The 27,285-nt window shown below is 42.9% G+C and overlaps 1 protein-coding gene across 7 annotated transcripts in view; it reads right to left on the bottom strand.

Annotated features, from left to right (window-relative positions):
* The window catches only part of PTPRT (protein tyrosine phosphatase receptor type T), a 435,686-nt gene that overhangs the window by 31,677 nt on the left and 376,724 nt on the right, over positions 1-27,285 (bottom strand). For 6 of the 7 annotated variants that reach the window (XM_015647508.2, XM_033519067.1, XM_033519069.1 and 3 more), the window contains 5 exons: positions 26,896-27,044; positions 20,940-21,017; positions 20,701-20,736; positions 11,255-11,442; positions 5,664-5,751 (listed from right to left, as the gene is read on the bottom strand). In XM_015647508.2, coding sequence (XP_015502994.1) covers positions 5,664-5,751; positions 11,255-11,442; positions 20,701-20,736; positions 20,940-21,017; positions 26,896-27,044 — 539 coding nt within the window. The remainder of the gene's footprint in view (positions 1-5,663; positions 5,752-11,254; positions 11,443-20,700; positions 20,737-20,939; positions 21,018-26,895; positions 27,045-27,285) is intronic. The other variant, XM_033519070.1, reaches the window with a different exon arrangement.

Here is a 27,285-nt window from a genome sequence, read left to right as displayed (position 1 = left end):
AAATGTCCCCAATGATGAGACCAAAACCATCCCCAGTGACAGGGGAAAAGAATCTCAGTTCATTTTTTAGTGAGGGACACACACAGTGTCTGGAGCTGGACACTCTGAATAACCCCGGAGGAAGCACCTGCCTGTCTTCATTTAATGGAGCCAAACATCAAAATTAAGTTTCAGCACTTTGAGCCACTCTTTGGACAGAAAGTTACAGCAGGAAGGATGAATTCATCCAGAGGGAGCTGAATGGGGAAGAACTGGGAAGCAGAGTGCAGAGCAGCTCCAGGATTTCAGGCAATTATGGGTAATTATGGATAAGGAAAAGATGCTCTGTAAGTGTAAGAAAGTGTTGTTGGTTTGTTCTTCTTTTTCCCTTTTTTATTGTAAGTCAAATATGGGAAAAAACACAAAGGATGAAGAAATTTAAATGAAGATTAATGCTTTTTTTGGTTTTTTTTTGTTTGTAAAAGGAGACATTCAGGTCTAATCATATTTTGGGAGCAAATGAAAAATGCTTTAAGCTGAACTTTGCTTTTGGAGGACAGAATTCAAAATATTTCATTGCATATTTTACTAAAATGAGATTAATTCCTGAGGGAGATTTATTGCTCTTACAAGTGAGAACAGTGCAGCAGAAAAAAAATAAAAATCTGTGTATATGTGAAGCACACAAAATATTAATGATGTCTTAATGGTATCTTTAACCTTGTTCCAAAGTTTAGCAGAACAGTCTGGATAAAAGTTCATAAAATAAGTTCCCTTGTAAATATATTTTTTTCACAAAAAAACTTTGGGATTTGACTTAAAAAGAAAGGAAAAAAAAAAAGGCAAATCATTATGCTCTTAGTAGTAAGGATCTTGTACTTAGGTTTTTTTGCCCACAGACTTTAAAAGGCTATTTAAAGAACAGCAAATGCCTTTATTATATCTTCTCCCGGTGGTTAAAACTCATTTCTGATTCTTCTCTTTATCCACTGGACTCCTCTAGCCAAGGACACAGTATTCTTGGCAGGCTGAAATGAAAGTGTTGCTCAACTCTTCACTAAATTTATCAGACATCATATCCCTGTGAGTTGAAAATGGACTCCAAGGAACATTAAAAATGGAGGGAAAAACAGGAAAAAAAAAGTTGCATTCAGGACCACAAAAAAACAAAAAACAAACAAAAAAACCCCACCAAACCTTAACAAATTGTAAATGGTTTTATTTCTCCCTGTTTACTTCAGTCTACAAGTTAGCAGAACTCTAAATTTATATGAAGAGTAGTTTGACTGAAAATTGGTCTTAAAGCAGACTTCAGAAATGACAAGAATTTCACAGAAAAGCTCTGAGCTCCCATTTTAGCACAAAATTGTTACTGTTTTAAACTCCTGTCAAAATTCCCATTAGTGATCATTTGAAGTATCATTGCAATTTTTCCACGTCTCAGTTTGACACCAGCACTGGATTAATCTCACACAACTTTCGCCATCCAAACATTACACAGCTCGTCTAAACTGCCTGTCATGTTCCCACACAGGAATGGAGAAACACAGACAGCTCTGCAGATCCAGCCCAGTTCTGGGGTAAAAATGTGATTTATCCTCACTCTGTCCTCCCCTTTCTGCCCCCACAGAGCCTGCACTGTGCCGTGAGAGCTGGGAAACATCCAGGTGGGATAAATCCCACCCTCCCAGGGTCAGATTCCATGGGTAACACACAGACATGCAAGAGTTTGGGCACTACAGAAGAAATCATGGAATAAAAATGCTTGGGAGTTGGAAGATTTCTGGTCTAAATCCAATACTGATGTCAGGCAGTGGCACAAGCTGTCTCTGCCAGGCTGGATGGGGCTTGGAGCAATCTGGGGCAGTGGAAGGTGTCCCTGCCATGGCAGGGGTGGCACTGGATGAGCCTTGAGGTCCCTTCCCACCCAAACCAGGCTGGAATTCTGTGTAGGTTTTTTTATTCCATGCCTTCTCCCTGTCTGTGGGCAGGAAGTGCTCTCTACTCAGTGCCAGCTGAAAGCTTCCTCATCTCTTCCACCCCAAAATTCTCTGATCAATTCACAGTTTTCCAACCCAAAGCATACAGCAGTCAGAGCATGAAGGAAACAAAGCAAATTTCTCTACTGTCTTTTTGTCACCAGCTCCACAGTTTTTAGTGGCTCATCATGAGACTTCAAGCCCAGGGTACCTCAGTGGGAAAAAGAAAAGCACAAAAGTGCTCTCCATCGAAGCAAAACACAATCCTATCTCTTCCCATCCTCAGCTCTCATCTGAGAGTTTTTATTCTCCTGTAATGTAATGGCTCTACATCTGGGCAAGATGGAGAGAAATCAAATAGAACCAAAGGTCCTATATAGCTTCTGGACATTTTCTCTTCTCTTGTAATAGATTCAGCTCAACATCCCTCCTCCAACAATCACTTTCTGATGCTCTTTGAAGGTTTCAATATCTGGGCCCTAAAGCAGAATTAAATCATTTTGCTTCAGCACATGAATGGGTACACTGCCTACGCTTGCCCCCTAAAGAAAAACCTGGCATCTCTACAACTGTCTTTGTTTTTACAGCTTTTATAAAAGTGCAGGAGCATGGACTCTGCTCATATAATAAAAGGTTCAAGCAGGACAGTTTCCTTCACCATGGTAAGTCTGTCTTCATCTTCCCACCATCCACAGTGGATTTCTGTGGTCATGCAGACCCCAAATCCACCACTCAGCTTTTCCCTTGCTCCAAAACTGTTTCAGATGGGAGGGAACCATGAAAAGCTGGGAGAGCTCTTTGAGTCCTCGTGTCCCTCCTCTCCATGAGCAGATCAGCTCTCAGGCTGGTCTGCAGCTTTGCTCTGCAAATGAAAGAAGAGCAGGTGTTGAGGCTGGCAGTGTGGTCTGGGTTTTCAGAGAGAGGCATGATGTTAATGCAGCTCTGGGAGAGCAGTGAGCCAGTAAAACACTCGTGGAACTGTGCTGTTACCCATGAGGCTGTAAAGACAAGATCTAATCTGCTGTGATTCACTGAGCAATGCCACTCATTGCAAGGGCTTACAAACCAACATTTTAACACCAGTCCCTGAAGCTGCTGCAGAAGTCAGATCAAAACCTGACTTTCCAATTCAGTCCCCAAAAGGAAGGGGGTTTGTTGTTCCAGGAGTGATGAAATGGCAGCTGGGGTTAAATAAATAATGTTAATTGCCACAGGCAGCCTTTTACCAAATAAACTGGTAGAGGCACCCAGTGCCTGCTCTGGGTTTCACCAGCCACTACAACTGAAGTACAGCAAAACAGCTCAGGGTATAACTGTGTTCCACCTCCTCTGCTCAGGCTTTTGCACAGTTTGTACCCACAGAGCACAATTTGTTTTCATGACCTGCCTGGAGGGAACCACTGCCCTGCTATTCTCAGCTCTGCTCTCCATCCTCTGCTCTGCATCCTGACACCGACTTCACTCAGACCACACCAGTTTACTTTTGTTCCATGTGGCTTCTAACAAGCTTAATTTGCTGCCTGGATTGCAAGTGTGAAATTGTGTGCAGGAGTTTCCCTGTATTTCATCCACATGAGCAGTTTACCAGTTTAACTTACCCCCACCACTGGGGTCTGGCTCCAGGCTCAGCTGATAACTTTGCAATGGTCTTACAAAATATTTGATGAATTATATGCTCCTTCCTTAGGCAACCTTCTTTCCTTCTCCCTTCCAAGCCTTCTCAATATCATTATTGTATATTTCTAAATTTTCCTTGCTGTCTTTTAAAAGAGCCCTTGTTTCCTTCTCAAGCTCTTTGTTCTGATAAATACTTGAAGAGAAGAAAGCCCACTCCACCCTCTCAGCCCCATTCCAAATTCTTTCCCAACAATCCTCAAACTTGAGCTCCTTTTCTGACACTTCACACTGTGCAGATTCCCGTTCCTTAGCTCTGATTGCATTTTGCATTCCCTTATTTGAGTTCATCACCTCCTATCTGCACTGCTGCTGTATTTATATTTAGAGCTAAAAGATTCGCGTCACTCTTCGTTAGACAACAATTTGTCTTTGTGAACACCTTCTCTTTAGATAACATCCCATTTATCTTCCTTGATTTTGCTTCTTGAGCTGCTCACATTTCACTTGGAGTTCAAGGTTTTCTTCACGACCACTTTCAGCATAAATGAGACGGAAGCTTTTGCACACAGTTTTGCCTCTTTTCACCTCTGCTTTTGAATTATGCCAAGTGTTTCCTCAAAATCATACAGAAAAACAAAGTCTTTCACATTTCCTTCCTTGAATCATACCATGGCACCTCCACCTTCAATCCAGAGTTTGTAGCTGGACGAGTCATCCGTCTTAGACTCATTTAATTGGAGTTAATTGCATAGACAGGCAAATGGAGCCTTTTTCTGGACACCTCTCTCTGCCATTAGGACACAGAAAGCTCAGTGAGGTGGAGCTGAAATTAAGGGAGACAACTTCCACGCTAATTGTAATATTCCAGTACTGTCACTTCCATTTTCCACGTGGATAAAAGCTCTGGTGAACTTGGTGAGCTGCTCACCACCACACAAAGCCAGCAGCAGAACTGGGATCTGATCAGGGCTCACAAACTTCAATCTTCATCTCCAGATTCCTTCATCTTTAGCACAGGACCCCTGAACTGCCATGTTCTATGTCATCTCCCAAAACTGGCACACAAATAATTTATTTCAAGGCTTCAAAGAGAGGAGTAGCTATGTGTGAGGTGAGGTTTCTTTATGAAGAGTTGAGGTTTTGGGTTTTTTGTTGTTTTTGTTGTGGTTTTGGTGGGTTTTTTTGGTAGTTTTCCCTTTGTTTTTTTAAACATTGTTAGTAAAATCTATTTGTTCTAAAAGAAATACATTTTTAACACAAGAAAAAAATACAGTATGAAATATATCACTCAGCATGACTTAATTTTGCTCTTAGAGCATTCTATAGATTTTCCCAGTCATGGAAATCTATGGCACATTCATTTATATTCTGATTTCTTCTGATGGTTTCAAGCTTGGCTTCTCCAACTTGATGCAGGTCAGCAGCCCTTGAAAAGAATTAATTCTCACACCTCCTCTCCCCAGTCATTATCAGGAATAATGAAACACTGCTGAACTGCCTGGAGAGCTTGTGGGAAGCTCAGTTTTGGAGAGCCACTGTGGAAGAGGCTTCACAAATATCTGACAAGAATGAAGAAGGTGAATTTAGTCCTGCTTTGGAGAATAGAGCTGACCTAAATGGTTTTATGGGGTCTTTCCTGCCCTGCAGTTCTGCTGTGTATTGATATTCCTATAACATCAACAGGAACTGATCACTGAAAGAAGTAAGCTAAGAAGCTTCAGTGTGTTTTCAGTTGCCTTATTATGATCCTGAGGCAGGAGTTAAGCTTGTCCCACCCTTCAAACCAGCTCTCTGGGGACAAACAGTGACTGCTGCACTGCCTACTGACCACACTGACCACAAGAAAGGAGAAAATCTGGCTCTGAGCCACAGCTAAAAATCGGATCTATCTGCAGCTCCTTTGTGCTCCCTTTTGTGGCTCTGGGTTTTGTGGTGAAAATAGAAATAACAGGAATAAAGCCTGTGACAAATGGACTGAACACTCAGCACTGTTAGCCAGCTCCTGGTGAGCTTCTCAAACACACCCTTCTCCACAGCACACACGTAAGATCTCACAGGATGCTCAGTTTAATGTGAATTTACACCTACAGGAGATTATGTTTCCATATCTGTTCTTGTTGCGGTTCTCGTCCTCCTTGGCCGTATCCCAGGACGCCGTCTGCCCCTCGGGGAGTGCCTGCAAAATAAACAGCAAGAGAGGGTTTAAAAAATCTGCCCAATGCCTTCAGGTGGGTGAAGAGGCCTAAAGAAGAAGAGCAGTGTAAAAATAAAGGAGCTGCATAACTCAGTAGCTGCCTGAGGAAACGGCTGTTGGTGAGGAAAAGGGCACGAATGTGAAAAACAGAGCTCAGTGCCGACCATTTGCATCTCTTGGCTTCTGCCAGTCAAGAATCATTTTCCTCCTGTTACTTCACATCTAAAAAGACCAGGGGAATTTGTTTCTGGCTGCCCAGTCACAAGTCAACCTCATTTCCCCTGCAGAGCAAGGCTTGGGGAGATTTCACTTGACTACACCTCTAGGAAACTCAGATGGTTGAAACCCAGCGCTCAGCCTTTCATATTTACACTGAAAATAGAGAGGTTTCACCTATTCCTGTGTTAAAAATGGGTGATGCAATACAAGCCATTTGCTGGATTTCTCATCTGGGGAAAGATGAAGCAGCTCAGGGTTTTAGATCATGTGTAAGAAAGAGGAAAAACGAGGTAAAGCATGCTCATGAAGCATGAGAATAAACATTTTCCTAAAATCTGCTCTTTTAGTTGAGGAAGGAAATGGGAAAGGACCTGGCAGCACACAGTGCCATGATCCCTACAGCTCAGCCCTACAGCAATTCTGCACACCCTCAAATGAGCCACTTCATCCTAGAGACAAGTCCAGGAGGATTTTCAAGACGGAGCCTGGAAAGCAGCAGCTGGCAAAGGACAAGGCTGGAGGATGGTCCTGCCTTCCTTGGAAAAACCCTGGTGAAGAGAGCAGCCCCTCCTGAACTGCCTCTGCTAGATCTGCCCCTTCCCAGATGCACCCCCTAACACAATTCTACATCACTAAAACCATCACTGAAAGTTTTATTATTCCTGGTCCCTGAGGAATTGCAGAGGGTTTGTACCACAGTGGCTGTAGAATCACATCTGCCTCAGCCAGCAGCCGGTAGTTTGACACAGCTGTGTTACAAAATGAATTTATATTCATCTTCACAAGCCACCCAGGTCTATTATGTGCCTGAATGCAATAGCAGAGAGACACAATTAGGATCTACAACACTGATGTTACAATTAAACTTAATATGAGCAAACCCCTGGCAGAGCAGATCGCTGTGAATTTCCCCCAAAGGGTTCCAGGACAGAAAATGTCAGGCACTGCAGCACTGCCATGAGCTCTGCTGACAAAGACAGGGACACAGAGTTCCTATTCAAAAGCCCAGGAGAAAGAGTAATAACTCTGTAATTGGTGAGGGCTTTGATCACACATATATTTCCTTTGCAGACTGTTGTTTCCAAAGAGCAACACATCTTCTGAGGAAAAACACCCAACCAACAAACCCACACACAACAAAAAAAAAAAATCCCCAAGTGAAAGAAAAGAGGTGAAGAAGGCTCATTTTCATCTTCAAAGAGTGAGGAAAAAGGTGCCTTATTTTTCCTCTAATATTGAATTACAGCAGATTGACCAGAGAATGGCAACAGTCATTAGGTGCCTAATCAGAGCCATCTGAAAAGGAAAAGAAATAAAAGAAAATCCTTTCTCATGACTTCCACATGGGAGAAGCTATCTTGGCTAGAGAAAATATATTCAGGTCCAATAAATCCCTTTTCAACAAACTGTATCCTTTCATTTGATTTGAACATGCAATTCTCTGCTGAAATTGATGTTTTTATATTTGCTGATAGAGCCTCTGAAGATTTAAGAGTCCAGGATTTTTCATCTCATTCAATACCACAGAAATCCGTGCTTTGACAGAACTGACCAGCTCTGGTTGGTGATGAACACAAACCACCTTTGCAGGGGCACCCCCACTTTTATAAACATCACATGAACAATTTGCAGTAACTCCATGTACAACCCAAATAATTTATCCATGAGATCCCTAAAAATGCAGCGCTGAGAATTGGGACTGCATTAAAAATAAAGACAAGAATATGGATTATAATTGGCTTGCATCCAGAAAATGAGGAGCAGAGCTAATGCTTTGTTCCTTCAGGTTTTTTTTGTACAATAAGTATCTCTATAATTGTAAAAAGGCTCCTGTTTCTATCTGCATTATCAGCAATGTTAAATCAGGACAGATCACTCAGGCTCTGGTATTTAATCCATTTTTCACAGGAAATTCTCCCCCTTCTTTCACTGACTTGGCAACAGTAGAATTTTAGTGTTCAAAAAGCTATACTTGATTTTTAAGCTTTTTCTACTTCTAAAACTCTCTAAACTTCTCTTAGAGAAGTTTTGTGAAATTTATACTGAAATATCTTCCCACTAGTGGAATTTAGGTTACAGTGAAGCTTTTTAAACTAAATTTTAGCTGAAATTATAAGGATAGATCTCTCAAAGTCAGCTTCATCTCAATCAAGCTTCCTAAGCACCACAGCCCAGACATAACTGAAGTGTTCCCATTAAACTGAGGCTCACTGCAAGCCAATTTAAATTCTGAATAGATGAATTTAGTTAGTTTGCTATTTGCTTTTAATTTAAATACAAAAACTCAAATCCTTCATTTTCACTGATCCACCTCAATGCTTCAGTTTTGCTGCCAAAGGCAGTGACATCAATTCAGAACCTTCCTGTTCATCCCAAGGTGTTCCACCCAGCCCTGGTCCTTTCCCTGAAGCCATTCCCTTCTCAACAGTGGTGGAAAAACTCTTCCCACAAATCTTCTGGGAGCCAGAATTAAAAATTACCTGGGCTAAAAAACATAATCTGAGAAAAAAAAGTATTTCAGCCATTCATTTTACAGTGTCCCATCATAGACTGGACCACCAGATCTGTTCTTTGGGCCACATGAAAATGTGCAGGCAGAAATTAAAGGGTTAAAGTCCAGGGGTGAAATCCACAACCTGAAGGCTCCCAGCACTAAAAGGCCTGAGGAAAGGAGACACAAAATCTAAAATAACTGAACAGTCTCAGTAATGCAGCAGGAGAATGTGCATTAGTGGCATCCTAAATCATAATGGAAAATGAGTTTGGATAATTAAGCTTATTATCTCCTTAGCCAGTAATTGGTGCTCACAATAAGTCTGTGGGACTGGTCCCACGGCTCCCAACAAATCAGAGCTGATATGTTCTGCAAAAGGAAGTGGTGACATTTAAATGTGTCCTGTTTAAATGTTTATGGCTATTCCCAACCCCAAGCAGCGCCATCTACACCCAGCGCCACTGACAGATTGTTCTCTTCTGTTCCACTTCTTTTATCTCTGAACAGAAGCAGCAGCCAGAAAGTCCCAAAGTCACACTTTGCCCTCAGGTGCAGCCGGCAGCCCAAAATAACACAGACACGAGGAGTGCTGACAGATTCTCCCATTACCCACACCCAGTTAACTCTCATTTCACACCAGCCCCGACACCCCTGCACAATCCCATCCTGCTTCTCAGCTCCGCCTGGAGCTCCCAGGAACATTCCTCTAGATGCCCTCAGCAAAACAAGCTGCCTGTGCTCCAACCTGGAGGTGCAGGCATCCTTTAAACAAACATGGAATGCAATTTCCAGGTTACTCGGCGGAGATGGGAACGCACAGAGATAAGAGATTGTCATGTGTGACTGATATGCTCCGTTCAAAGTGATTTTTCATGAGAGTAAAATTATTTGGTAACATGTCACTAAACAGGCTGCAATTTATGCTATCAATTTGCAAAGTAAGTAGAAAATCAGCTCCTTAGAAGAAAAAAAAAGAGCATATTTGGAGGTGACACTGATATTAGTGTCTGAAAACACATTTTAAAAGAGACATCAAATTCTTTCTCGTGATTTTATCAGCTGCTCTGCGAAGCGCCTTGCAAAGCCAATTTTGCAGCTTGGTGCTCCTGCCAGGCTGAGCCCCCAGCACTCCAACCTCCCACCTTCCAGGAGCTCCCATGCTCCCTGACATCCTCCCCACCGCTCCTTGGAGCAGCAGTGCTGCCTCCATCCCGTGCTCCAGCCCCAGATCCCACCGTGGGAAACACAATTCCGCAGGATGGGAGGCTGGAGTAGTTGTGAGCTGTGGCATTCTGCAGGCCATTCCTCGTAAAGAAAGGAATTATGCAAATCTATGCAATGTCATCATGGCTGTGCACGTCTGTAGACAGCACTTTGTGGGGAAGGCAGAGCTCCTGGAGCTGAAAGTTGCATTGACATTTTTCATGCTAATGTGCTATTTTGATAATTACCGATGCCAGCGCCAGAAAATTACATATATGCCAGCACCTGTTTCCTTCTTGAGCATCAAGAACTGGGTCTTTGGGCATCTGTAATTGAGATCAATGTAGTTTTGGGTATTCCTCATGGAAATGGAGGCCAAGGGGCATTAAGTAAATCTCCTCAGAGAATTATTACCCTTTTTCAATATTAAACAAAGCTCTTTATATTGATAATTTAATTAGCACGCTTGATTATGAGGCAAGAGTGCCTAGACCTGGTTAACATACAGCTCCAGAAACATTTGCTATGACAGTTTTTGATGCCATCTGATTTAAAAAATGCTCCCTGGTGAGGACCAGGAAAAAACAGGCTCTCAGCACTGTGGACATAAACCCCATGGACTCTCACTTGCAGGGTGGGAAAGTGAGCTGTCTTCATTAAATAACTTATTTTCATAGCTGTTACATTATTTTTAAATAGTTTTAATGCCACTATGCATATTAATTTATTATTGCCTTCCCACGAGCTTACTACATTCATTATAATTACTGCTTGCTAGAGCTGAGTCTCACATATGTTTGGTGCTATTTCCCTCTTCTGTTTGCTCTGCTCTAAATGTGTTTTCCTCTCCCAAATCATCCCAAACATCATGTTTCCTGGTCATGTGGATTACATTCCTGGTCATTCCAGCTTGCAGGGGGAAGAGGTGAGGGGAAAGAAGGCAGCTTTCATTTTTCCAGCTTACCCTTTGCTCCTCTCCTCACATGGAGTTGGTAGAGGATGTCAGTCAAGCCCATTCTGAACCAGAGGTTTGATCATATTGGAAAATTTCACCTTCATTTAAACAGCAAAAATACCTGCCCTTGACTTGACAATTGGGCATTTGGGTTGTTGCGCTCTGATTTAATGTGATTTAATGAGATTTAATTTAATTTTAATGAGAGAGGGCTTGGAGCTCCCAAAAAGCTCAGGCAAAGCCCTTTCCTTTTCTCACAGCCTGGCTCACACTACTCAAGGAAAACATTGATAAGGAAGGGACTGTGGGACTGTGTGTCCTGTGTTGGGCTCAGCACCTGCTGACATTTACTGTCTGCTCCTTGTGGAAAGAGGGATGAGCACAGTGTCACCCACTTAGTGCTGTGGTGAACACCTTCTCTTTGCAATAGAGGGCCTCCAAAGACTGATAATGCTGCAAAATCCTGCCCTCAAAACCAGAATCAGAAAGAAAAGGATTAAGAGGGTGACTTAAGGAAAAGAAGCTCTCAAAACCAGCTCCTCTCCTCTCCCAAGCTTCTACCCCTCGTGAGCGCAACCTCCCTACTCAGCCACGTGGAGAAAGGTTCCTCTCACCTCATACTCCTCCTTGAAGCCATAGCCCTGTCCCCTCTTCATCTGGGTGATGTGCTGCAGCAGGTCTGCCACTCGGATGGCGGGCTGGAACTGTCCGCGGGGGTAGGACATCTCCACGGGCTCGCAGCTGCGGTACGGGTGGGTCTGGATGGTCAGGGTTGGCTGGGCCAGCTCGCCGTGGCTGCTGTCTGTTGGAGAGACAGGAGGCAAAACAAGCTTTCAACCACCTGCTACCCCCAGTCTCATCCTCTCTCTGTGTTTAACAGCACCCCGCAGGTCGGTGCGGGCAAAAGGAAGTAAAGAAATGAATGGAAAGCACAAGCTTATCCAAAATGCCTGGGAAGACTAAATCACGCTTGAATATTTGTTTGTGTCAAGCAGTCAAAGCCAAAAAGACAGGAAGGGAGGGAACAGCCAGTCAGGCTAACAAGGATATGGCACATCAAGGGTGAGCTCCCCCACAGCAGCTCCGACAGAGCCACTGTCTTCCCAAACGTGCCAAGAGCAGGGCTCAGAGATACACACAGATGAGCAAGAGATTCAGCAGGATTTGGGGTGTACAGCATGAGATAACTGAGAGGGACCCCAGTGAACGGCAAGCAGATGATTAGCATTTCAAATAAGTCAGGATGCTGAGGCAAATTCAACTGCTCTGCTAGTTCAGGCCTAAAATTTTATATGTCAATGACAAAGATGTAATATCATCAGGAAAAAAAACCAAAAATAAACCAGCAAAAAAGTGTAGTTATTTTGTGTGCAGAAATTTAGATTTCAGATATGTAAACTTAATAGAAAAGGTTTTTTTTTGAAAGAAGTGGATTTAAAGAAATCCATCACTATGCAGATGGAATTGCAACCTCATATTCACAGCAAAACTGTATGCACAACAAAATATTCCCAGTGAACTAATAGAAAAGAAATAATAACTTCAATAACCAAACAATTGACTGTAACAATCTTTAACAACAGGAATTCAGACTAAATGAAAAATTCAATGACTTATCTAGCAGAGCTGTCCAAATTTAAGTAGTTGCCCAAATACAGCACTGTTTTTTTCTGTGGTTGCGGGGATTTGAGATGCTCAGCTCCTTTCACACATACAACCTGCATCAATCCTTCCTGGCCTCACCCAAACCAAGGTATTAACAAACAGAAAATGCACCTCCCTCAGATTATTCACAAAACCCCCCTGAGTTTCCACACCCAGGGTTTGTTTCTTACAGCAAGTTCAGTGACAAAGAGCTGAGCCACCACCCCTTGAGAGCAACACTACGGCCACGTTTTTAAGGGGATAAAGAATAAATAAATCAAACTGCAATTTCAGGGTGATTTCTGTGATGCAAATAGTCTTGGAATGCTCTTGTAAACATTGCTCAGCTTGAGAAACCAGGGTGGTGTTTGGGCAGGGGCTGCCCGTGTCCATCCTGCAAAGGTGGGCAGAAGCTGAGAGCTGTGGGCATCCCGCTGTGTCCTCAGCAGCTGGCAAAGCACAGACGTGACAAAGAGCACTTCAGCTGCTTTATTATTAGGTTAGGGGAAGATGGGAAAGCAGGGATATGCTCTGTTTGGTAGCTGCAGGACTGTGAGGAGACAGGAATGCCAGCAGTGGGCACTGCTGCAGGGCAAGCTGATCACCAGTGGGACATAAACACGGCTGGGGGGTAAATTACCAGAGATGCTGAACACAGCCTGCTCCTCTGAAATAAAATAGCACAGTGATCATCTGCTTTAAAGATTAGACTCCTGAATTTCAGGATTTCTGAGTGCCAGGTTCTCATAAACACAGTCACATTCCCAGGACGTGGAGATTTACAGAACTATGGCTCAAGCAAAGCAACCCTCACACACAAAATGTGAATAAATTTGGGATTTAAGGAAGAGTAACATCCAAAGCATTTGTATAATCATCCCTAATGCTCTGACTAATGACAGTGTGAGAACTCTGAACAGAGGGAATTTCAAGGCTTATTAATTCCCCTAGTTGGATTCGCTTTCCCAGTGCATCTTTGCTCCCCTATTCCCTATTAACCTCCTGTAATGAAAAGGAGAAGATTTTTATCGCAGACCATTTCCGACAGACGTACTATGCTTAATTTTCCATCATTAGGTTTAATACAAACCCAATTTCACAACTGGCTTCTCTGAGGAACCTGCAAGTAATGCCACATTTTTATCAGCCCCAATTAAAAAACATTACGAGATCCCAATTCGAGAGGGAGTCTTAAAACTAATGTGTGGTTCTGGTGCTAATTCGGGCAGGGCACACACAGAGCACAGGCGACTTGTAAAGCGGAGCTCAGATCAGCCAGCTCCTTTGCAGGCAATTACTAATTTCTCTCTTCATCAGTTCCTTTAATTCCGGTGTACTTGGCTCTCTTCTCAGAGAAATGTGTCACAGGGAGAGGTGAGAGCCAGGAAAGTGGGGGCCCCTTCTTTCCAGAATAACTTCCCTTAAGGTAAACTCTTGGTATGGAGCTGGGACTAGAAGACAGTGCTCAGCAGCAAAGAGGGGTCTGTCTCTGGGCTCTGGGTGACAACTGGTCTCTTTGGTCAATGAGATAAAATTTGGTGCAAACCCCAGTGGTTGCAGAACAGCTCTTGTGGCACAGAAGCACAGAATGGTTTGGGCTTGGAAGGGACCATCTCATTTCAATATCCCAGTCTGCTCCAAGCCCCGTCCAGCCTGGCCTTGGACACTTCCAGGGATCCAGGGGCAGCCACAGCTGCTCTGGGCACCCTGTGCCAGGGCCTGCCCACCCTCCCAGGGAAGAGTGCAAAGTGTGATCTGCGGCAGCACAGTTTGTGTGCCTCTCCCAGTCAGCTGTTTCTGCCTAAAGAAAAGCCTCACACACTGTGGGTGACCCCCCTCCACCCTGGGACACGCAGCTAAAACTGTTGAGGCCATCACCACCTCCAGTCCTCTGTGACAAACACATCATGCATGGCACTTGTGCTACCTGCAAAGAAATCCCAACCCCAACCACAGCAGCAGCTCTGGACTCTCAGTTGTTCCTGCCAGCATTTTATCTGGGCCCCAGAAGGTGTAAGAGGGGCTTTTCTGGACACCAATTGCTGTGTGAGAGCTGAGCTTAACACCCCCATGTTCTGCTAATAAAGCCTGATGCAAATAACACATTGTTCCCTCTCCATCCGGGTGTGGAGCTCAGCATGGGTAACGTGGAGCTCAGCAGGGCCAGGCACCTCTCGGGATGTGTTTGCAGCAATTTTGTGAGCAATTCCAAATGCAGGTGGGAGGGGAGGTGCCAGGGAACTGATCTCTCACTTGGTCAATCAACCAAAAGAGTCTTTGGAGGGCTGGCAAGAAGGCTTTGCTTTTTCTTCTGTTTGCAGCTATAACACACATCTCATTCCTTTTGGCACCACTATTACTGGGAAAGACAACAAAGATTCCAGCAAAGTCAGGCTGCTGCTTTAATTGTTGCACTAAAAGCAAGTTAAAGTAATTTTCCACAGTCCCTTTTCTCTGTCTGCATCTCACAAACATGTCCCCAGTCCCCTTTACAGGACAAATTGGCCAAGACTATTCACTAAATTTTTAGCAGTGCCTATAAAGCATGTGTGCCTTTGGTGAGTTTACAGTGAGAAAAGCAAAAAAGGAAAAAAGGGAGTTTTTTTAATGGGAAAATTTGCAGGAAATAATTCACTCTAATACTCAGAAACTACTAAATGTACAGGATCATGCATCAGGGTTTTGGGTTTTTTAAATTATATTTCATATGCACATTTATCCTAGTCATAGGTCCTTGTGCTTTTGCTAGAAACACACACCACCACATTTCACTGCATTCCAAAGATGGAATACTGTTCCAAGAAATAATTCAAATTAAAACTTTTCAAGAGGTGGTGATTCCATTCTGACCCCTAAAATTGTGGCAATGGTTAATTACCCTTGCTGTCTAAACATTTCTTAATTGCAATTTGATTTTGCTTAGCTTCGATTGCAGGCCCTGAATCTTATTATACCTTCTGTTAGATTAAAGAGCCCTCTGAGCATTTGAAATCCTGACCCATGCAGGCACTGATCAAATCACTTCTTCATTTTCTCTTTGATAAAGTAAATCAGTTGAGAGCTTCTGAAGTCTCATTAGAGCAGGCTGCTCAGGGCTCCGCTTCTTTGCTAGAACAATTTCCAATTTTCCACAGTTCTATTTGTGCAGCTGTAAATAAGGCAGGTATTCTGCATGTGGCTGGGAACGTGCTGTTTGTGACAGGATTGTTTCTAACATCAGCAGCTTGTGATGGCAAAATGTGTTGCCAGCTTGTGTGTTAACCCTTTTCAGTGCCATGCTTACTCCCAATATTGAGATGTCCTGTGCCAACTCAGATGTTTTGATTCTGGAAGCTGGAATTTTCACGCTGTCCCATTCCTGGGAGTGTCCAAGGCCAGGGTGGATGGGGCTTGGAGCAGCCTGGTCTTGAGGAAAGTGTCCCTGCCCATGGCAGGGGGTGGAAGGAGATGAACTTTAATGTTCATTCCAACACAAACCATTCTGGGATCAGCTTAAGAGCTCACCTAACACCCTGAAATTTTGTAGAAGACAGCAACTCAGTGATTCCCTGTCTCTTACCTGACTTGGCAGATTGGGGAACTCTTCAGGTATCTCAGCTCATGTGTTTAGTGTGTGACTGCAGTAAGCAAATGTACCAATGCTGACTCCACATATTCACAAGTCCTCCCTGCCTATGAAATGGTGCTTTTTGTGTCTTTATAAATAATCAAGAACTTGCTGAAATCAGCCCTGAGGTCTTATTGTGCCAAGAAGCATCAGAGTCCAGCACACAGAGGGGAGCTGGAGCAGAGGTCACTTCAGTGGAATTTCCCCTGTTTGATGAGCAGCCCTGACAGTGAGTGATCTTTGCCTGCTGCTACACCACCTTGTGTTCTGTACTCTTGTGCTACTCAGCCAGGTAAAATAAATATGTTTGCCTCCACAGAAAAACTGATGAACTTCTCCATAAATGTCACAGATAAGATGAAGTGCAGCTGAGAAATTAGATTGCCAGTCTGGAAGTGGCTCTGTATGATCAGAGCCCTGTGCAACACCTCAGTGAGGCTGCTGGGAGGGATCCTGCTCATCCAGAGCACATCTAGGGATTAAAGCTTTAGTTGTTTTATAGAGATCATTTGTTTTGTAAACACAGTTAGACTGAGAAATGGGTATCTGGGCACAGAGTATGGTGTTGTCTCCTGACCAGAAAACTCATCCATGCCTCACAACTAAAAGCAAAGCTGCACTGATGTGTCATCTTCTACATGTGGAAAAGTTTCTTTCAAAACTTTTGCTTTAATGTCCACAAATTCCTCCTGTGACTGAAATGACAGGGCTATTATATCTGCTTATAATTTTTATTCTCTTGGCAAGTGATAAGATGCGATACGACACCCTTTGCACAAAATAAATTATGTTTTGAGTGGTGTTTGTGATAGATTTAATTACACACAGAGCCAGTCTCTCCACACTAGAGCAAAGGCTGTCAATTCTTTGACATCTTCCGAGGGTGACTAGAGCATGGCTAATACCTCTTCCCCTTACACCAGGGATATGGTGCAAGATGAAAAATAATTTGCTTTTTTGTGTGTGTCAAGGCTTTATTATATGATAAATACCCACCTCTAATATTCTATCTACAATACCAACAGTGGTATGGCAAGCTAAAGGCAAAACATCATTTATCTAAAGATAACAACTGTGATCTGAAAGGGAACGTTCCTTAACAAAACCTTTTGACAGCAGTCTTGACAGAGCACAGAGGATGCACCTTTCATTTCAAAGGCATGGAGAGGCCACACATCCATAATTTTTTAAAAAAGCAAGTAATTCTTTTCTAGATTCTAGAACTTTGTAAGAATTGCTTGGTTAACACCAAGCATAAGAGTATTCTAATCTTATAAGAGTATTCTAGTAAGAATATTAGAGTATTCTAATATAAGAGTATTCTTACATAAGAGTATTCAGATCTTATAAAAACTATTACATACATTTTTCTTTATAAGGTAGCATGGAAAAAAAATCCTGCTAAAGCTGCAAAGAAGATGCTTTGGTGAGGTGGACAGTGATTTGGGGTTATTTGGTACGAGTGTAACTGAAGCTCTTTGGATGTGTGGAGCTCACCAAGCTGAATCTCTCTTTGCCTCCTGGGTGAAAAGAGGCTGCCAGATCAACCCAGCTTCCAGTGAAATTCTGTTACATCTGGAAAACAACTGGAAGCTTCAAAACAGCACATGAACCTACAAACCACTAAAGACTGGAAGAGAGGGTTTTCCAGTTCTGCAGGCAGGAAGAAATGTAAAAGGAATTCAGCTCAAGGTCCGGCCTACAGAGATCTGAACCTTTGGAGCTCACTCTGCTCCTGGCCAACCTCAGCACAGTGAAGAGCTGGGAAAACCTCTCCTCCAGCTCCCTGTTAGAGGCTGACTTGGCCTGGGAGGCTTCTGATGCAACTGAGCAGGTCAAGCCATTGAATTTTTAAGCATCCATTGGATAAAAATAACTCATCCCACAATTTAAAAAGTCAGTGAAGGAGGCACCTGCTAAAGCATCAATCCTGGCTTCTTAACATCTTTTAGTTATTCAGACTAGGCTGGGGATGTACACATAGCAGACTGATTAAGGCTGGGCAAAAAAGCTACAGAAGTCTAAAATCCATGGAAAATTTCTGTCTTTTTGAGCACAGCCAGGTTTTGTCTGAGACTTTGTGACTGAGACATTGTGACTATGTCTGGGACTTCTGTGAGAGCTCTCTCTGTTTGTTCTGCCCATCAGCAAGGTACTAAAATCTCTCTCTGGAGGGTAGTGACTATTGTGAGGATTCTCATGAGCAGCTGGAATAAGAACAAAGCCAAATATCCTTTCCTGCTGCCAGGAGATGCCAGGGGATGCAAGGGAAGGACATGCTGGATCCACTGAAGGGATGGCCCTGATGAGATCTGAACATCTTCAAGAGCTACTGGATATGAATCTTTTCCCCAAAAATAATCCCTAAGGTTGTGCTACCTCATCTTCAAGTGGAAATCTACCTCATTTATTTTTCAGTGTTAGATATTCCCTTCCCTAGTAAAGATGTTAAAACAAAACATTTAAAATCCAGACTTGTCCACAACTGGAAAAGAAAATGACTTCACTAAAAACATTAATTAATAAAAAGTATTAATCAGGAACTGGGATAGAGAGAAATTCCAAATCTCCTGTATCTTCCATGTCACAGCCAAGCCTAGGGAGCCGTGCAATACTGCAAATATAGAACATTTATTAGCAGAAAGCATAACAGATGGGAACAAACAGTACTGAATTGCAGGTACAGATATTGGTAGTGGGATGACTGATCCCTTTTCAAGATACGTTTTTCTTCCCTGGGAATTAATATTAATAAACATCAAAAATTAAACTCATTTTGCTCATACAGCAACATCCAATATTTGATGGATTTCTCTGAGACACCAGAACGCCAATGTTTTCATTTGTCTTCAAGTCACAAGATAGAAATTTCTCCAGTGTCAGGGGCTGCTTCACAGGTTGTTAAATTCAGGTGGAACTGGGACAGTGACCAGTCTGTGTAATTCATGTCTTAAAAGTGCTCTGTACTTAAATTCCCATGAATAAAAACAGGGATATCAATCCTTACTCAGATATAGTGCTTTGCAGAAATTTGAAATAGTTTTGAACACATAAGCACAAGTCTGGTTAGATTACTATTTCCTCTTTTTCATCTGCAAAATTTGGGGTTTTAATAATTTTAGGGGTTTTTGCTTTGCCAGGAGAAGCACTGAGGGAACCCGTTCATTGCTCCTTGAGCTTCAGCGTGCCAAGAGTGCAGTTCTCACATTAATTCCATCCAGCTCCCCCAAAGAATGGCCAGACTTTCCCAGATGCCAAACACCAGACTGAGAGTTTGATATCTTCCATCAAACTGCAGGTCAGGGCCTTGTTTCTAATGTACAGCCAAAAGAGAACCTGCCTTTAGGCTTTTGTGTTGATGACACCGAGTCTCTGGGAAATTAGAGCAAACCTCCTGGGAAATGGACTCCTTTCCTTGCCCACCCCATTCAGAGGCCTCATTCCTTGCCATCAGCATTTTGGCAGGCAGCAGGATGGATGTGTGTGCTGTGGCAGCCCCTCCAAGCCTCTGTGCCAGGCTGTAAACCAAGGAACAGCCAGAGGTTGTCATTTCTAACTGTGGCCCTTCCACATGTTCTGGGTGATGTTTGAAGCAGTCATGGGACATTACTGTGTCTGGAAGGAACATTTATAGCAGATAATCCAAAATGATAAATCCCACTGGCTAGATTCTGATCAGGCACACATCATCTTTCCTCTCCATAGAGGAGGAATTCATAAATCAGAGAATCAGAGTGGTTTGGGTGAGAGGGGAACTCAAAGCCCATCTAGTGGCAGTCCCTGGCCAAGGGCAAGGACACCTTCCACTGTCCCAGGCTGCTCCAAACCCCACCCTACCTGGACTTGGACACTTCCAGGGATCCAGGGGCAGCCCCAGCTGCTCTGGGCACCCTGTGCCAGGGCCTGCTCACCCTCACAGGGGAGAATTTCTTTCTGATATCTTACACAGCCACAGAACAGCCTCTGCCCCTCAGGACCTGCCTGTTTGTTATCCTCTCAAATCCATACCTGACTGCCTGAAAGATTTAGCATTTAACTCCCAGCATACACAGAATCAGGTGGAGCCACTTCCCAAAACCCAGCCAGGGATTCCTCCACCTTTACACATGGAACTTTACCCAAACTGCAGGCTCCCACCTGCTGCAGGCATGCAAATCCTCACTTAAATTTGCAACCCCTGGGGCAGGTACAGCCCAGCCTCACACACAGCACATGGGGTGGTTTTTAATGATAATTCAGACTACAGACAAAGAAGAAACTTCACATAAAAAGGGTGGTGAGGCACTGGCACAGGTTGCCCAGAGGGGTGGAAGATGCTGGAAGATGCCCCAAGCCTGGAGACATTGCAGGTGAGCTTGGATGGGGCTCTGAGCAATCTGGTCTATAGGAAAGTGTTCCTGCCCATGGCAGGGGATTGGCCTAGAGAGCCTTTAAAGATCCCTCCCAACCCAAACCCTTCTGTGTTTCTGTGTCAGCTGCACAGGCAGCACCACCTGCAGGAGTCAGAACCAAGCCCAAGGCAAGGCAGTGTGTGGGGACCCACAGAACCCCAATGTGTGGCCCAGAACCCCAATCTCACTGAGAAAAGAAACAACCTGTACTTGAAAAAATGGCTGAACCTTAATTTTTGGAATCTTTCTCTCCTTTGAAAGCAATTAATACAACAAAACATGAATGAAACAAACGTTTTCTGATTAACACAAGATTAATTCTGATTTTGGAAGCCAAACACTCCACAGTGTTATTTCCATGACACAGAGAGTGAGCTGCTCTCCAGCTCAGCCCAGCACACCATACCTGTCCTCTTACCTAACAGCGTGGTCGATGGCACGGTGTCTGATGAAACTTTGAGATGGAATTCCGTTCACCCACACCACAGGGATCAATGGAAATCAACAGGGGATCCACAGGAAGAGAAAAGTTACAGAAAATGAAAACAAGGTTAGCAGTGTCTCACACTCAGAAGCCTCGGTCTATTATAGGTTATATTGGGTAACGAACAAAAGCAAAGAAAATTTAGGAATGAAAGAAAAGTCTGGCACTAGTACCTGAGTAGTAGGAATTCAACATAGATTTGCTCTGAAGGGTTTTGCTTTGGACAGAAAATGAACAAGGAGAGGGTGATGCTAGGTAGGAAAGACATAAGGAAAAGACTTTAGACATATATTAAGAGAGAGAAAGAGAAGAGGGAGAATGTTCCTCAAAGAACACAGTAATATGGGATATATAAGGCTTATCAAAATGAATTATATTTTTCATTTCAACATGCATATTACATTTATTACATTGTCATCATGATGGATTCTCTTTAATATGAGCACTCCAGACCCCAAATATAGGATTATAGTTACTGTAAATCAATGTGTTCCTAAACAGGATACACACAGAGCTACATTCACAGCTCTATATTCTAAATGTTCTTTTTTTTTTTTTTAACCAAAGGAGCAAACTTAGGGTTTTGTCTCTAAGAGGAAATTCCTCAAAAATGACCCCCAAAATGCAAACTACAGAGATTCAGTATTGACATAAAATAAACCTACTCAAACACAATGTACCACAGAAATACACAGGTGGGGTAGCAATTTTTCAGTTAAAACATTTCAAGATTAAAAGGGACTTGTTCTTCAACCCAGGACTGTTCATAGCAAATCCTATAATCTCTTCCCCTGTGAGCTGGGTTCTTTCAGCAGGACAAGCATCCTTGCCTTCTCCCATTACAACATTAGCTTTCTCTGGACAAGAATCCACAAATTTACATATTAATAAAATCAAGTATTTCCATATTAATCAAATACTTTTTTTTGAAAGGAGGAAGGGCTCAACATCTTCGTGGTAGATTCTTGTCTTGATAGTAAATTTATGAGGCTGGTTTATACCTACAACAGCAAACATGCACATTCTTATGGTAATCCATCATTTTTGAAGGCATATTCTTTTGTTATCACTCTGCATTCACTCTCAGAGTTACAGGCATTTATTTATCTCCTCCTCAGAATGTTGGGAAACAAGCTAATACAAATCTCGGTACATCAGAAAGATGACAACAGATAACACAGGAAAAACTATTCCATAGCCCAGCAGAAGTAGATAAAACTCAGTGTACATGAAAGTAATTTCAGAAGCAATTTTTTATATCTATGGAGTGAACACTGCTTAAAAATTTCAAGTTATTCTATGGGGGAACCCAAGGAAGACACTGGTCTAGGGAGTTCCATAAAGTCAGAGTTCCCTCCTGAGCAGTTTATAATCATTTAGTTCATGAACTCTCTCTCCTTCTGCGTTCTCAAACCATATTTTCAGATCTACATGACTTGGGCACACATTAAAACAATCAAATTCCTCATGGTTTGGTCTGCTGGAGCTCTGCCCCAGCTGCCTTAAGTCTCAAAGTGCCTCTGCTTTGGGGCCCCTTACACTTTTCTGCTGTTTGCCAGCCCAAATCAGACCCTTCTCTCACCACACCTAGGCTGTGGCCATGTTTCATATGAAAACATAAAATAAGATATAAACAGAGCAGTTGGTTTGCCCAGAGTCACAGGGCAAGGCAACACTCAGGGCTTGGGGCAGCACTCAGGTTTTTCTGGAATTTGGGAGTTTAAATGAACTCTTAGGGCCATAGAGCCTTTCCAGAGCTGAGGATGAATTACCAGATAAACACCTCATGTGTCAGTGAGTTTGATTAAAGATGTTACCAGCTGAGGTTTATGACATGAATTGTGTTTGTGGCACAGGGATGTGACTTCTAGATTCAGATTAAAAAAGAGGGGAAAAAACCCCCAAACAAATCAAACAACCAAAACCAAGAAAAAACCCAACCCAAAACAAAAACAAATTTAAAACCAAAGGAAAAAAAAATAACTAAACTGAAACAAAAATCTCCCAAAATTCACAAACACAAAAGAGAAGTTTCTTAAAACTTTGGAGAACTTATTTTGGAAATCAATCAGGTTGCATAATGAGATGTATACACAGTGCTGCTTTCTAACTAGCATTTCTTACAGGCACTTGGGTCTGTAATCAAAGGAAACACGTCCAGAGAGGATTTCACATCAGGGTAGAGATTAAGACTTCATTAAAAATTCTCTTTGTGCTCCCTGGAGTGGCATGTGAGGCCACACAGATCCCTCCAGTCATGCAGAGTGGTGAAGGCTCCTTCCTAGTCTGAAAATTATTCTTTAATTTTTATAGCATTTCCTAAACTAGCAAACCCCACAAAAATCCCATAGAAGCCAATAAAAGGGAAGTTAGCATATTTTCCTTTCATGTCTTTGATAAAATGTGGGTTTGTCTTTTATTTTTAAATTATTTTAAGAATTATTTTACTAAAGGAAACAACTCATGTCCATGACCCTACAAGTCCTTAGACTGCATTTAGCTGTTCACCTAATTATGAGTGAAAATTATCTGTGGGGCAGGACTAAGAACTACATCTTGCTCTGTTTATCTTTTGTGAAGACCTTTGCATCTCACTGATCACAAAATCTTGAAGGATTAAGGAATGGTGTGAATTTTGATGTCTCTTGGTACAAATGGATCCTTTAAGCCCTGAGTGCCACTTGCCTACAGCTCCCTCCCATCTTCTCGTTCTCATAAGTGAAATCACACTGATTGGTAACTTATGGTAGAGATTCCTACTGCAAGGCTCAGTCCCCCCACCTCCAAAATGCTCTTCCTGAAGCACTAAAGCCACTCCTCAGTCTGTATTGGTGTTCTTCCTGAGGGGTGTCTGGAGATCTGCCCCAAACTGAGATGTCACACAGGTAAAGCACACCTTGGTAAATCAGTCTCCAGCAAAACTGGCTGCATTTTAATGATTAAATCCTCAGAATCAAACAGCTCCTGCCAGAGCCCCTGCAAGGATGTCAGGATGGCTCTGCTGAGCAATTCTGGACAAGGCTGGTCTGTGGCACCTGAGCACTGCAGAGCCAGAAGAGCAGTTCCTTTGTGCAGGGCACATCAGCAGTGCATCCCTGCTGAGCTGATCCACTGCTGCTTGTGCCACCACTGCCAAACTTCCCAAGGTTTCTGTGTGCTGACAGCCCCCTGCACACCTTTCTGGTCAGTGCAGACACTGGGGGATGAATTTAAATTCACTTGGTTTCCCATTTCCCATCTAATTTCATAATAATCCTGCCCTGAGCCAATTTCTACTTGTGACTGTGCTGCTTCCCAACATTCCTGCACTCCAGGGAACTGCTCAGCCACTGCCAGGGCCATCATCTGCCTTTAATGGAGTTAGGATATATTTTTATCTATAAAAAATACCAATATATTGAGAAAATGAACAACTGTGATTGTTCATAACCCCTGAGTAAAAGCGGACAAGCTGGAACAGCCACAGACCAATCTATGTTTTAGCAAACACCTTCTCTGGTTCTGTGGAGTGTTAGAGGCTGAGTCCAAAAAATCTCTTTAATTTCAACACCTGTATGTATCAGTGAGAATCCTGCCAGGATAACAACTAACACTGCAGAATGGAAAGAGGGGTGAGGGGCTTTGCTTCGGGCCAGGAAAGATAAATGCCCAATTCTCTTGTCAGCAAGACCTGAGGTCTTGATGCCTCTACAGAAAACAAGGGGCTGGTAGGAAGGAGGGCAGCTGTTCATGTTTTATCTCCCTCGTGGTGCAGAGCATCAGGCATCTCCCTTGAAAGTGGGAATTTTAAATCTAAGTGATTTTACAAAGTAGTCCTGTGTGGTGGTAGGGCAGGGAGACAGGGAAAGCAACAGCAGGAGGATGGACAGGACTCAGCCAGGAGCAGACCAGTGGCCAGCTGGAGAGAGCATGGGAAAAGAAAAGCTTCTGTAGGCACTCCCTGAATTTGTTCTGTATGAAAAGTCATCAAAATGATTGTGACAGAAAGCAAAAACTGGAGGCAAGGACACGATCCCTGCAAGGGCGTTGTATTCTGCAGGTAAACTTGCCTGCAAGGCATTCAGTAACTGAGGGATCCTACTTAGCAAATTGTCTTGTTCTGTTTGCTTGCTTTTGTGAGCTGGCAAGGTGATCCTGGCATTAAAAACACTTTGCTTCTCTCAGTGGGCTCTTCTTCCTAAGGAGAGGGGCATTTCCACATCCCTGATACAGGCAGCTGAGGGAGGGATGCAGAGGGTGACTGCCCATTGTGAGATGCTGTAAATGCTATTTACTGTTGGCAGGCAAAAAAACAATTTAAGAAGGAATCTGACTGCTGCTTTAGACAGTTGATTTCAACAGCTTTGGTGGATAAACCCTGTAAAACTCTATTAGTTAGCAGGAAGGTTAAGAAATAATCCTATTATATTATTCCAAAGTAGGCCTGTATAGAGCCCACAAGTATTAAACTCTATTAAGGCAATTTATATTATTTTTCTTTTCAAGGAATTCTTTTACCCATAAAATTCCTGCATCAGCATGTGCACACTACTGCACAGAACTTACCTCCAGCACCTCAGCATCCTGGACTTGGCAGTAAGAAATTTGGAGAAATCATGAAGGTTTATTGATAATTCTTTCTCATAGATATAAAGAGGAAAAAAAAAATAAAAATAATCCACCCATGACTGACTCAGGTTATAGGGGAAGGCAGTGATAACATCTGCAGAGATGTCAGACAAGTAAAGGTCTAACTGATTAAAAAAATTGAAAAGCTGGAGTGCTGTTTCTTTACAAAATTTGATACATCATATTTTCTATAGTTGCCATTCCAAGGAAATGACTCAACACTTTTAATTAGTCTGTCAAAATAACAAGAAGGGGAGGCAGGGAAAACGAGGTCACATTTCAATCTTGTCTCTTTTCTAATTTTCTGGATGGAAAAAGAATCCCCAAACTTTCAAAAACCCAGATTCTGAGGGAAGTGTTAAACACTTGATTTTCCCCAGATACTCCAGCCAAGCTGCCTTTGCTGTTTTGGGGATGGCTGATACAACACTGTCTGTCCTGCCTTTCAAAGATATGAACCCCACAGAACTCCTGCTGCCTCCTTAGGATAGAGCTACTCAGCACCTGAGAAAATTAGATCTTGGCTGAAATCAATTTAATATCAGAGAAAAGTGTTCCCTGCCAGCCTTGGCTGTCCCAAACACCTCTTTGTCCATCTCACAGGTGTGTTACACAAAGTGGCAGTAGCAGCACATGCAGATGGAATTTGACATGACCTGCAGAGGGGGAAAAGGAGAATTCACTCCACCTTCCCACTCAGTTTCACATTGCAAGGGGAGGTTTCAGTGATAAACTGCATTTTGTATCATGAGCACTTCCATTTTAGTAATCAGGGGAAGAAACCCTTCACTAAAGATGCTTAACAAAGACAAGATATTTAGTACACACTGGAGTTTCAGAGCTGTCCCTTGTCCAAACTAACAGGCTGAGTGTCAAAAGAAGGAGTGACATGCCCATAGTGTCTAAGTTTAAATTTATTTAATACGAAAAAAGTTTACAAATCCACCATGCAATCCACCATGCACTCAACCTGGATCTAGTGAGGCTAAAGTAGGACTTGGTGCTGCTTTACCCACAAAATTCTTTTAGCTACAGAGGTCTGAGTGGTTTACAAATGTTAACTGAGATCATTATTACCGAACCTGTGTGAAGAATAAACCAAGGACACAGACAAAGGAAGAAATGCTGTCTTTCCACTCCAGTTCTCTAGCCAGGAGACCAGGCCTTCTTTCATAACAATTTCATACAGAAAATGTTATTTCATCCTACAAGTCAGCTAAGTGATTTGACTCTTCTACTCACAAAGGAAAAGTATTTCTAAACAACAAATAAACATGTGCCTCTTATTCTGATGCAGTTGTTAGAACAGACTTTATAAATTATTCTCAGTAGATTTGGAGCCAGAGGAATGCTCTCCACCTGTCTGACAGTTAAACCACTATCAGAGACATTCCAGATTTCTATGGAGCAATGATCTCTGCCATTCCTAACTCCTCAACACTGTGCCCAAAGGAATAGGTCCTTTTAAGAACCTAGAGCTCTCCAAGGGGGTCATATCCATTGCAAGCAAGTTAAACTTACTGAATCCATTAACATCTTGGCAGCTGGAAGAAAAAGCTTCTTCATTGTGAACAGCACTGAGTTTGGTGGAGGTCTTGTCAGAAGTAGCCACAGGACCCATCTCCCTCTGCGTGCTGGTCTGAGTCTCCTTCTGCTTCTTGGCTAGCTTCCTTTGGGGTGGTTTGGAGAGGGGAGAAAGCAAGGTCAGTTTGCCCTCGTTAAAAGCAAAGCAATGGCAAAATATTTTGACAGAATTACCCCACTTGGTCAGACATGCAAGGCACGTGACGAGCCGCACGCCAGGAATCCCCACGGCTCTTTAACGTCACTTGTGGAGCGCCATAAACATCGGGATACCAGCCTGGAGCTCTCCCTGCCAGTCACTCCTCTGGCACAAACCTGCATCACCCC

The sequence above is a fragment of the Parus major genome, chromosome 20 (assembly GCF_001522545.3).
Source record: "Parus major isolate Abel chromosome 20, Parus_major1.1, whole genome shotgun sequence".
Taxonomy (NCBI): Eukaryota; Metazoa; Chordata; class Aves; order Passeriformes; family Paridae; genus Parus; species Parus major.
Note: the sequence above shows the minus strand (reverse complement) of the source record. Positions and strands in the feature narration are given on the sequence as shown.